A 12,558-nucleotide genomic window follows, 5' to 3' on the forward strand; every position below is an offset into this window, starting at 1 on the left:
TTCGATATGCAGGGATTTCCTGTTAGGCAATCCCTGTAGGCGTTGTAGCGGTCGAACAGCCACAAGACAAACAACCCCGGGGACTCGAACATATTATTCGAGCACACCTAAGTCACTCGGTTAGCACCTGAGCATGCTCGGATAACACCTTATTCCAGCACGTTTGCTCATGATGACTACTTCCTATGCGTCTCGTTTAGTGTGTCATGGAGTACACATGGCTACATATATACAGAGAATGAAACAATTATTAGACTCTAAGAAATGGACAAGACGGAGTTATAAATGTAAAGCGGGATAGGCAAAATATTCCAGAACTGGAAATATCCATGATGTACTCTACTTACAAAACGTAATAAACCTTAATTAGAAGAAATTTGGAAATAGCAAATTTATATGTAAAAATGATAGCGGAACCATACAATGAACTTATAAAATTATGTCATAAATTCTGCCGACCCTACCCAACCATTCCCTGACTGCCTGGCGCACGCGTATGTCATTTACATGACAGGTCAGCTGGCTGATGCACGGGAACACGGCAGGTTGCAGGGCAGCAAACATCTGGTCTGGCAGGATTTGGATTTGATTTAGAATAGTCAACACCATGTTGGTCCATGCCTAAAATACAAAAGCATACGTATATAAGTACTGCAGAGGAAAACGGGAACCCTTCAACTGACAGCTGGATGAACAGGATACAGCGGTATATAAAAGTTTGGGCACCCCTGGTCAAGATTACTGCTATTGTTAACAGTTAAGCAAGTTGAAGATTAAATGATCTCTAAAAGGTCTAAAGTGAAAGATGACACATTTTCTTTGTACTTACTTCCTGCGTAAAAAAGTATTGTCATTTTTTACATTTTAAAAATTACCAAAAAGTAAAATGGACTTATGCAAAGGTTTGGGTTCCTTGGAGATTTTTGTGCTCAGATAACTTTGACCAATGTTTCAGACCTTAATTAGCCTGTTAAGAGCCATGGCTTGTTCACTATTATCGTTAGGAAAGGCCAGATTATGAAAATTTCCCAGCTTTAAAAAAACCTTGCTTCCTCTAAACTTGCGCCAAAAATCAGAAACTATGGGTTCTTCTAAGCTGCTGCCTAGCACTCTGAAAATGGTGGAGGCCTCCAAAGCAGGAGAAGGCTATAAGAAGATTGCAAAGCGTTTTCAAGTTACCCTTTTCTCAGTTTGAAATGCGATTAAGAAATGGCAGTAAACAGGAACAGTGGAGGTCAAGATAAAGTCTGGAAAATCAAGCAACATTTCAGTGAGAACTGCTCATAGGATTGCTAAAGAGGCAAAAGACCTTCAGAAAGATTTTAGCATACCCTGGAGTTGTGGTACATTGTTCTACTGTTCAGAGACCTGCAAAAATATAGCCTTCATGGAAAAGTCATCAGAGAAAAACCTCTCCTGCATCCTCACTATAAAATTAGCATCAAAAGTATACAAAAGAACATCTGAACAAACCTGATGCATCTTGGAAACAAGTCCTGTGGACAGATAAGGTTAAAATTGAACTCTTTGGTCACAATGATGAAAGGTATGTGTGGAGAAAAAAGGACACATCATTTCAGGAAAAGAACATCTCACCAACCATTAGGCATGGGGGTGGATCAATCATGCTTTGGGGTTGTGTTACAGCCAATGGTACGGGGAACATTTCACGGGTAGAAATAAGAATGGATTCAATGAAATTTCAACAAATTCTTAATGCAAACATAACACCATCTGTAAAAAGCTTAAGTTGAAAAGAGGATGGCTTCTACAAGTGGATAATGATCCAAAACACATGTCAAAATCCACAATAGACTGCCTCAAGAGGTGCAAACTGAAGGTTTTACAATAGCCCTCACAGTCCCCCGATCTGGACATCATTGAAAATCTGTGGTTGACCTCAAAACAGTAGTGCATACAAGATGACCCAGGAATCTCACAGAACTAGAAGAATTTTCCAACAAAGAATGGGGGAAAATCCCTCAAAAAAGAATTAAGAGTCTTGGCTGGCTACAAAAAGCGTTTACAAACTGTGATACTTGAAAAAGGGGGTGCTACTAAATACTAACCATGCAGCGTGCTCAAACATTTGCATTGGCCCATTTTTCATTTTTGTACTTTTTAAAACGTAAAAAATGCAGAACATTTTTTTTGCCTAAAATACAAAGCAAAAATGCGTCATATTTTTTAAAGATCGTTTCATATTCAACTTGCTAAACTGTTCACATTAGAAGTAATTTTGACCAGGGGTGCCAAACTTTTACATGGTAGGTGATGATTTTTACATCGGTACGGGTCCCTGCTCTTCCCTGGCCACAAAACTGCGGCCAGATGGAGGTGGAGTGGACATAATACCTGATCGAATATTACAGCCAAGCTCAGCATTTTGCCATCATTGTCAGTGCCACAGACATTGACTGGAGCGGTATGGTATGCGCGACCAGCCACTTCATTATACGGAAGACATAAGTCACCTGTTCTGACGATCAGTGGGAGTCTAAGTAATGTAACGATTACCACCTATCCAACAGAGGTGGCAATTTTTGAAGACCTCTTTGAGCGACTTGCATATATCCAGGTTGAAAATACAATATCTCGATCTCAGAAAAGGTTTAATTGCAACCTGTTGCTGCTGTGCATTTAGCACCCCTTCTTCTGGTCATATTAGGGATAAGGCATGTATATAAGCTAATATGTGTGATCAATGACAAAGGTTGGAAAACCCCTTTATTGCAGCATTTCCCAATTAGCAAATGGCTCTTAAAAGTAGATTACCTGTATCTGTGCTTCTGCATCCCGTGTTGAAATATTGAACGTACTAACAGTGGATCCGGAACGAGATCTCTTCTCCTGCCTCAATATCTCAGGTCCAGCACTGAAAGAGTGTCTCATCTGAGTTTGGTCAACCAGATGTTGGGGCCTTTGTGGCATAGGCGATTCCTGCCCTCTGGAAGATAACATTTCAACCTTTTTGTCCAACTTCGTGTCTTTAACGAACGTCGTCAGGTTATGCTGCTGCTTTCTCTTTTTGTATTCGGTCATGAGTTTCGCTATTGTTTTATCGGTAGCTATGGTATAGATCTTGTTGCCAGCGTTCTCCCACCATTCCTTCTTTCTGCCCTGATCTCTTTTCTCTAGCTTAGGACTTTGTGGCATTGATGCAGCAAAACCTCTTGGTGGTAAATCGATAGGATGGTCTTTATTCAGGTATCGGTCATCTTCAGAGGGGGTTTCTTTTCCAGAGAGACCTCCAGTTGATGGTGTTGAGGTTTCTGACTGAAATGATGGTAGGATGAAGAAAGGATCCCCCTTAATGCCTGGGTGATCTTCATTATTCTCCAGGTCTAGATGCATCTGAATGTAGTTATTACAAAGTTCCATACACAGTTTGTGAAGTCTTTTAATCAACCAAGCCCAATCGGCATTACTGACCGGCTGAACACTCAGTGATGGGACTCGAGCCCGCCATTGTCGTTTTTCTTTCCCTCTTGGAGGGCTGACTTGAGCAGTTTCTTCGAATATGTCTTCATCCTCCGATGAGCATTGCTGGGAGGAATCTGTACTATGCTCCTCTTCTTCATAAAGTATCTTCTTCACAACATCAGCAGTTATGTTGTCTTGATTGGTCAACAAGGCACAAATTAAAGCCTGAAAGTAAATGTTAAAGCTCATTGCCGACTGGCGATAAAGATTTGCTGCTCCGCTAATGCCAGAAACTTTCATGAGCAAGCACTTCAAGCCAGGACGTGCATCAAATTCCCTAGCGGTCCTGTAGGAGTCCAACAAGAGGTCAAATATAACAGCCAGGTTTTGCATTGAAATGTATCTCAGAAACCCAACTGTTTTAGCTTCAGGGAGAGGAGCAGATTTATCTTCAGTCATCGTGGGGCATTTTACAAATTCCTCCAACAGAATGTCATACAGGTTTTGCAGCAGAACTTGATGAGAAAGCAAACTGACTACAATTGTCCTAAATGGAATACTGTAAGAAAGACAGAGAAATAGAGTTAGGAGAGTTCAATGTGCATTAAATAATGCAGACCTTATAGATCATTTACCATTCCATATGGTTTCAAACTATATTAAACAGCTTTACCTTATGGTTTAAGCCCAAGATCACTCAAAACACAGTATGCTAAATCTTTTCCCATGATTGTTAAAGGGGTTGTCTCACTAGGACATCCCATACTGAAAACAAACCCAGCATAGTGAACAGTCGATCGCCATCTGTATGGCAACTGAATCCAGGGGCTAGAATATCGGATCATTACAGGTAGTGTTATAGGGATGGGTCAGAGTCACCGATACTCAGTGGCCATCTTTTCTGTCTGATAGAGGGGAAACACCCACGCTCCAAAGTGTATATGTATATAATTTGCAAATTGCCTCTTCTGAGAAAAAGAGGGACTTAAACTCAATAGGGCCACCTGTTGGAAGTAGCGATCCTACAAGTCACAATCAACCCTTTAACGAGTCTTGCAATATGACTTAGGATAAAAGCCAAATTAGTATCTCAATTCGCAGACACGGTGTTTCGGGCTGTTGGCCTTCGTCATTGCAAAGCATGAGAACTGATTTGGCTAGGTGAGAGGCTCTGGACTGGGGTCTATGGGGTATCGTTTCTCCTTATGGAGAGTGACATACCAGCTCTGGCTTGTCAAGGTAAGGAGGCTTTTTCGCCGTGCAATGCTCCTCTGGGAAATATAATATGCAAATTGCCTCTTAAAAGAAAAAGAGGACAGAATCCTGGACTACGGAGAATGGTAAAACACTAATTTAAGATGGAGCCTTCAGTAATCTTTGTTATATTAAAGAAGTAGTTGGTAGACAGACAAAAAAAAACTCACGGATCCCACGCTGAGCCTCAATGGTCTGTACTAGGTTATCCTGTATCAACACATGGGAAATGCCGCTCAGCCAATCGCTGACTACAGCAATGATCCGCCTCAGCCAGGTATTGGCTGAGAAGCATTTCCTGTATGTAAAGGGTATGTGTCCACGGGCCGGGTTACATCTGGATTAACTGCGTGCAACCGCAGCGTCCAGATGTTACAGCATAGCGGAGGGGATTTTATGAAATCCCGTCTCCACTATGCGTGTTTGCACACATCTGGCGGCCCTGCGTTTATGGACATGCGGCGCATCTTTTTAGAACACAGCATATCTGGTTACCTTGCGGCGACGCTCCGTTGCCGCAAGGTAAATAACAGGGTCCTATGTATAGGGTGCGGCGATTCTGGATGTGTGCAATGAACACATCCGGAATCGCTGCGCATACAGAAGGGGCGGCACTTTGGGAGGAGCGGGTTTTCCGCTCCGTCCAAAGCGCTGACAATCCGGACTGTGGACACGCACCCTAAGAGGGACCGGGAAGCCGAGATCAGTGGGCACTAAAACGTGAGTGGTGGGGGATAGGTGAAGAGGAGCATTAGTTTTATGCCACAAGGAAAGGTTTAGAAAAAAATAAATCTGTATGATTGGAAAGCCCCTTAAATCTTTAACACACAGCCAACGTTCAGCTATTACTTGTAGTACTGGAATTGTTCCTCCTTTTCATATTTTAGTTAACAATATGAACATTATACAAAAATTGAATTTCCACGTAACCACTACCTGACATTTTTGTTAGCCTCAATATGCAATAGTGCCAAGCAACATATAGATCTTACCCCAGCTTTCTGTTTAGTAGCACAGCGTTAGTTATAGGCAGGAAAGAAAAAGGCAGAAAGTTAGAAGCTGTACATGCAAGAATTGCACCAATACATGTCACAAAATACAACAGTGATCACATGAAGCAGCTGTGGTCAGCAGATAATTAGAACCGCCGCCATCTATAGGCTCAGCTGCCATGACAGCTTACAGGGCTAGCAGTCTGATAACAAATATTAAACTCATGGGAAAGAGAATAGGGGTCAATCATACATTTCCAGTACTGACATCTTAAAATAAATAATATCTCAAAATGTCTAAGTCCCCTATTGTCTTTCCGAAAGCATGCTTAAATAGGGCTTGTCACCAGGTCAAAATTGACCAGTTTTTCCTTTTATTTTATTCTTACTGCTTCCCTGAGTATTCCGCTTTTTTCCTTTATTAAAATGTGCTATACTGTATCAGAGATTCGGCCTTTTTATTTAGTGCGGATTTTAAATGGTCTTTTCTAAGGTTAGTGGGGGCGTCCTTGCAGGATTCTCTGGCGTATGTCTTTAGGCTGATCTTTATTATTACCCTATGAGAAACACCCCCTTAGTAAAGAACATAAAAATTAACACTAACAAAAAGGATCATAATTCTGTAGGAAAAAAAGAAAAATACAAAAACAGAATATTCAGGGAAGCAGAAGAACAAAAGAAGAGCGAAAACGGACCATTTTTGATGGGGGGTCACAGGTCCTCTTTAAAGGTGAAAGTGCTGCAGATATTAAAAGCCTATAAAAAATTACAGCATGTTAATAGAAGTTACGACATGATAAAGATTTCAAAAAATTACACACTCACTATCTAGTGCTGTCTGGGTAGGTTGATGGTAAACTCATAGCCTCTGCAAGGATCAGTCCATTGCCTTCCTGGTTGCCATAATAATAAGTCTAGTTGCGAAAGTGGTGGCAATGTTGCCCTTGTATTAGGAATGTCCAAAGGATGCTTGATCTACCTTTAAGTGCATGAACATACAGCTCTGGCAAAAACTAAAGACCACCACATCAAAACCCTGCCATGGGCAGCCCAATCTCCAGACCTGAACCCCATTGAAACCCTCTGGAATGTAATCAAGAGGATGATGGATAGTCACAAGCCATCAAACAAAGAACTGCTTACATTTTTGCACCAGGAACAGTGTGAAAGACTGGTAGAAAGCATGTCAAGACGCATGAAAGCTGTAATATAAAATCATGGTTATTCCACAAAATATTGATTTCTGAACTCTTCCTGAATTAAATCATTAGTATTGTTGTTTCCAAATGATGATGAAATTGTTTTTGTTGCATTATTTGAAAGCACTGTTTGTTTTGTGAATTTTGACCATTTTTCTTTGTAAGAAAAAAAAAATGTAACATTTATTGCTTGGAAATTCGGAGACATGTTGTCAGAAGTTTATAGAATAAAAGAACAATTTACATTTAACTAAAAATATACCTATAAAGAGAAAAATCAGACAAACTGAACATTTTGCAGTGGTGTCTTAATTTTTGCCAGAGCTGTATAGAACAGATCAAAGACAACTAAAAGCCATCCAAATATTTCTACATGTTTGGACAATAAATATAGCCAGCTATTTAAACAACTAATATGAGCCAGGATATATATAAAACTACATATAAGATATCTTTGGGGGTTCTGCACGTGCCACATTTGCACATACAAAGTAGCCAAAATAGTAAAACATATGTAACTGCTCCTATCTAACCAATGTAGCGAGAAAAAGGTCCAGCGAAGCTCCTACATGGACTATATTATTTAGGCAGCCTTATAGTAATCAGCAGGTGCGGACTGGGGCTGAAATTCAGCCCTGGCATTTAAAATTACACAGGCCCATGCTGTCCCCGTCCCCATGAACCAGATGGGATATATTACTAACATTACCCTGGAGGGAGGAAAGGAAGATTTTCTACAACACCAATATTTCTAATGATACCCGTGGCCTGCTGGGGTAAGTGATGGGGTCAGCAACTTTGTGCTCCATCACAACTCTTTAAGAGTATGGGTGTCTTGAGAACACTGATTCTGTTAACAGAGTAGCAGACAAGGCGGCCCATGACCAGACAGGCCCTTCTGGCATTTGCCAGAGGGCCAGTCCAGCCCTGGTAATCAGTAAGCAGGATCTTTCGCCAATTTTAACATGTTAAACTGGCCACATCATAGAATAGTGGCTGCAGAGCAGAATGAAAAAGCTTTTATTTTTAAATATCTCCTCTCTGTTGAAAAGATATTAGCTTGTAAAGTTTACATTATTTCTTCTTGGGAAAGCATGTACTTTTCCCCTGTATGACGTTGACCAATCATAAAGCAGGAGGCGTCATGCAGAATAAAAAAACGCCCCCAAAAGGTCAGAAGAACATGCCCACTAATGTGACATGTAACAACAGACAGCCCTGCTCTCAGTGTCATGCTGCAGCAATGCAGGTATGTGCAGACTCCACGAGTGGGAGTGGGTGATAGCAAAAGAGGTTGCACTTGCCGCACCGGAGCACAGTGCACGCTGCACCGCGCCACCAGGTGGCGACAGAGAGTAGTTAAAACGAGCCAAGTCAGTAACAGTCGGTAAGCGTATAGTTTAAAGGGGATAACAGAACTCGTAGTCAAAATACAAGCCGAAGGTCAGGACCAGCCAGGAGCAAAGGTACCGGAGACGTGAGACAGAGAACTGAGTCAGAGTAAGCCAGTAGGTCAAAAGCCAGACAGACGTGTGGTAACAAAGACGGGAGACAAGAGACGAAGTTAGAGTTCAAGCCGAGTCAAAAAACAGAGGGGATACACACCAAAGTCACACTAGGTCAGGTACAGGAGACAAATCAGGCACTGGTAACGGAGGTCAGAGGCAAAAGGAACACTGGGGTCTAACGGGTTAGCAGCTCCAGCAAGCCCAAAACTATCACTGACACAAGCTGCCAGCAAGAGCACCAAGAAATAGCCACTCCAAAATCAAAGAGAGGCAGAAATAGTTAACCCCGCCATGACCAGGCCGGAGTAGGATAAACAGAAAGCAAACTCCGGCCCAGATCATGACACTCAGCCTTCGCACCTAGTTGAGAGTGATTACAAACACTCTCAGCTTTCAACTCACAGCAGTCAATGTGGGAGAAGGTAATTACAAACACATCTGCAACTGCAGATCTACTTTACAATACGGTCAGATCTGCTTTAGTCCACCTCCTCCACACAGACATTCATAAGATAAAAGCTGTATGTGTTTGGAATCACACTCAGCTCTGAAGTACTCTACACAGTAGCTTCAGAGACAAGGACTGAGAGCAGGGCTGTCTATCATTACAAGTCTCACACTTAGGTTATCTAGGGGCATGTTCTTTTTCCCCTGTATCAAAGGGAAAAAAACAGGATTTTTGGTTGCTTACCGTAAAATCTGTTTCTCGGAGCCTTCATTGGGGGACACAGGAACCATGGGTGTATGCTGCTGCCACTAGGAGGCTGACACTATGCAAATAAAAAAGTTAGCTCCTCCTCTGCAGTATACACCCTACCGACAGGAAGTAGGATATTCAGTTAGTGAGAAAGCAGTAGGAGAAGCAACGTGTAAAAGAGAACTATAATAATAATATAATAATAATAAACTTTATTTATATATAGCGCCGACAAATTCCACGGCGCTCCACAGATTAACAGTTTCAAACACTCAAAGAGTGTTCAAAGAACACAAACGTAAATAGTAAACAGAGCTGTTCAACTTGGGAGGGAGCTGTGTCCCCCAATGAAGGCTCCGAGAAACAGATTTTACGGTAAGCAACCAAAAATCCTGTTTTCTCTATCGCCTTTCATTGGGGGACACAGGAACCATGGGACGTCCCAAAGCAGTCCCTGGGGTGGGGAAAACAGACTTCCATCAGGTCCGAGGACTCACCACTGCTGCCTGCAGGATCCTTCTGCCCAGGCTGGAGTCCGCCGTAGTTCGGCGAAACGTGTGGATGGAAGATCAGGTTGCCGCTTGCAAAGCCATCAGCGATAACCCCGTGGCATACCGCACTGGAAGCGCCGATTGCCCGGGTAGAGTGAGCCTTATCTCAGGAGGCACTCTTGTTCTTGACCCGGAAGCTTCCAAAATTGCCATTCTGATAGAGCGAGCAATAGTCGCCTTGGAAGCCGGCAGGCCTCTACGCACGCCATCAGGGATGGCGAAAAGAGAATCCATCTTTCGGAAAGCGGCTGTGCTAGCCAGGGAGATCCTCACTGCCGTGACGAGACCCAGCCTGTTCAACGATCACTCCAGAGTCGGAGCTGGACAAAAGGAAAGGTATAACGATGTCCTCGTTGAGGTGGAAAGATGAAAACCACCTCGAGAAAGGAAGGAAGGCAGAGGTCTGCGACCACCTTGTCCTGGATTAAAATCAAGAAAGGAGGTCGGCAAGAAATGGCCGCCAACTCAAAAATGCGGCGGATCGAAGAGATGGACCTGAGAAAAACCACCTTCCGAGATAGAACTGACAGGGAAAAACTCCCTGAGAGGCTCAAAAGGGGGAACCCCTAAGCACCACCAACCCAACCTTTAAATCCCATGAATCCAGAGGCCCTGTACGGGAGGGACAGCGTGGGCCACTCATTGAAGGGAGGTCTTAACCTGTGGCTGAGAAGATAACGTCTTCTTAAAGGGAAGAAGAGCGTAGGAACCTGGCCCTATAGGGAACTGAGAGCGAAGCCCGAATCCCGTCCTGCCTGAAGGAAAACCAAATGGAAGGCAGGGAAAAAGGACATAGCTGAAAAGCGGTTGGACTCGCAACAACGAAAGTAAGCCTACCAGGTGCGATAGTAGATCCTGAAAGAAGACGAAGGCATCCCAGCCTGGACTATAGAGTGACCCATCTGGGCCGAAAGGCCGGACGCTCTTAGAACTGTGGAGTTCACAGCCACGCCGTTAAACTGGGCGACCGATAATTCGGGTGAAAAATCGAACCCTAAGACAGCAGATCGGGTCCGCCTGGAAGACACCAGGGGTGTCCGCGAGAGGATTGACGATGTCTGCAATCTAGGACCTCCTGGGCCAATCCGGGACGATCAGAATGACCGGCACCCATCCAGCCTTGATCCTTTTTCGACAGCTTGGAAAGCAAGGGAAGGCATGGAAACCAATAGGGGAGCCCGAACTGCGACCGAGGAATGGCCAGAGCGTCAACCCCACTGTGAGAGAAACACGGGACCCTGAGCCGACCCGAGGGACCTCCTGTTCAATCGGGACGCCATGAGGACCACCTCTGGAGTCCCCCATAGAAAAGTAATCCGATAGGAAACCTCCTGAAGTACCATTCCCCTGCCGCGAGGCCCTCGCGGCCGAGGAAGTCGGCGGCCTAAATGTCCACGCCGGGGACATGCACTGCGGAGCTCACCAGGACTGTTGCCTCTGTCCAAAGGAGGATCCTGGAATCTCGGCCGAGGCCAGCGTACGCCGAGTCCACCGCTGGTGGTAGACATATGCCACAGCTGTGTCATTGTCTGTCTGGATTCGAATTGGCAGGCTGCTGAGAATCCTTACCCAGTGAAGGAAAGACAGAAAGATGATCCGGAACTCGAGGACATTGATCGGCAGAGGGTTCCTGCGCCGACCAACCACCCTGAAAGAACAGGAGACAAAGCCCCGCGCCTCCGCGAGCGGACAGGCGTCCGTCGTCGCCACCTGCCAGGGAACTGGAAGGAAGGATATGCTGTGAAGGATCTACTCTGGGATAAGAGAAGTGACCTCGGCCACAAGTCGAGGAACCATTTGACCTGGGAGAAAGCCGGATCGGACGATGCAGGGAGAAGACAGACCTGTCCCCTGCGATAAAATAGCCTGCTGAAGAAGTCTTGAAAGAAACGGGCGAAGGGAAAATTGCTTCCGATGTTGCAACCAAACCTCCTTAGGGTCTTTAAGGCCCATCGGAAAGGAGGGGAGCCGAGAACCCTGGAGCAAGCGAACTTCCTGACAAAGGAGGGATATCCTGTCCTCGGGAAGGAAGACTCTGGTCCGACAAGTGTCGAAGAACATGCCCGGAGATACGAGGCGCTGAACAAGACGGAACTTCTTCCTGTTGACGAGCCACCCGCAACGGTTAGAATGTCGGGAAGGATGGATAGACTTTCGGGAGCCTGAAACCGAAATTCCTGAGCCTCCATGAAAGTGATTACTGAACGAGGGAATATCATCCTGAAGTGTCTCCGACGAAACTTCCTGTTCAGCAAATGGAGATCCGGACTGGGACGAACCTTGTTGTCCTGTGTCCAGAGGCGTATCTAGGGTTTCTGGCACCCGGGGCAAGAATTCATTTCGGCGCCCCCCCCCCAGGACATATGTGATTTTCACACTTAGTCATGTACCCACGAGCTCCTCTCCCTAATGCTCTCAATATTCAGTGAAAAACTGAGAGAAGCAGAAGAGAAGCTCGTTGTCACAGGACCACAAGTCTGAAAGTCGCATATGAGTGAAGTGTCCATGTGACGACTACTGGAACCTGCAGAGCTGAATCCTGACATCGCAGCTTCTGAATTCTTTTAGGATTCTCCCTTGCCGGTGGACGGTCATGTCAGCAAAAGCATGTGATTTGTATACTTCTGACCACATTCCGACTAGACGTGCCGGCCTCGCTCAGTTCATTTTCATTGAGTGAGGCCACACATGTCTAGTCAGCACGTGACCGCATGTATGTAAATCACCAGCACGAGAGAATCCTGACAGCGTGCAGGGCGCACTGTGAGAATTCAGAAGTCTGCAGTCACAAAGAATGACTGCAGACTCATTACAAACCTGGACAACCCCTTTAATGCTCCTAACATAAATAAAAACATGAGTTAGTCAGTATCACAATGTTATGATTAGGTAATTCAGAACCACAATGGACCTTGAAGTTCAGAGCACACAAGT

At 44.5% G+C, this 12,558-nt stretch overlaps 1 protein-coding gene across 2 annotated transcripts in view; it reads right to left on the minus strand.

Moving 5' to 3' along the window:
• Positions 1–280: 280 nt before the first annotated feature.
• ARFGEF3 (ARFGEF family member 3) overlaps positions 281–12,558 on the minus strand; it is a 117,150-nt gene continuing 104,872 nt past the window's right edge. For both annotated transcript variants that reach the window (XM_069725953.1, XM_069725952.1), the window contains exons 33-34: positions 2,776–3,982; positions 281–621 (exon numbers count right to left, since the gene is read on the minus strand). In XM_069725953.1, coding sequence (XP_069582054.1) covers positions 430–621; positions 2,776–3,982 — 1,399 coding nt within the window. In that variant the 3' untranslated portion in view covers positions 281–429. The remainder of the gene's footprint in view (positions 622–2,775; positions 3,983–12,558) is intronic.

The sequence above is a fragment of the Ranitomeya imitator genome, chromosome 5, assembly GCF_032444005.1.
Source record: "Ranitomeya imitator isolate aRanImi1 chromosome 5, aRanImi1.pri, whole genome shotgun sequence".
Taxonomy (NCBI): Eukaryota; Metazoa; Chordata; class Amphibia; order Anura; family Dendrobatidae; genus Ranitomeya; species Ranitomeya imitator.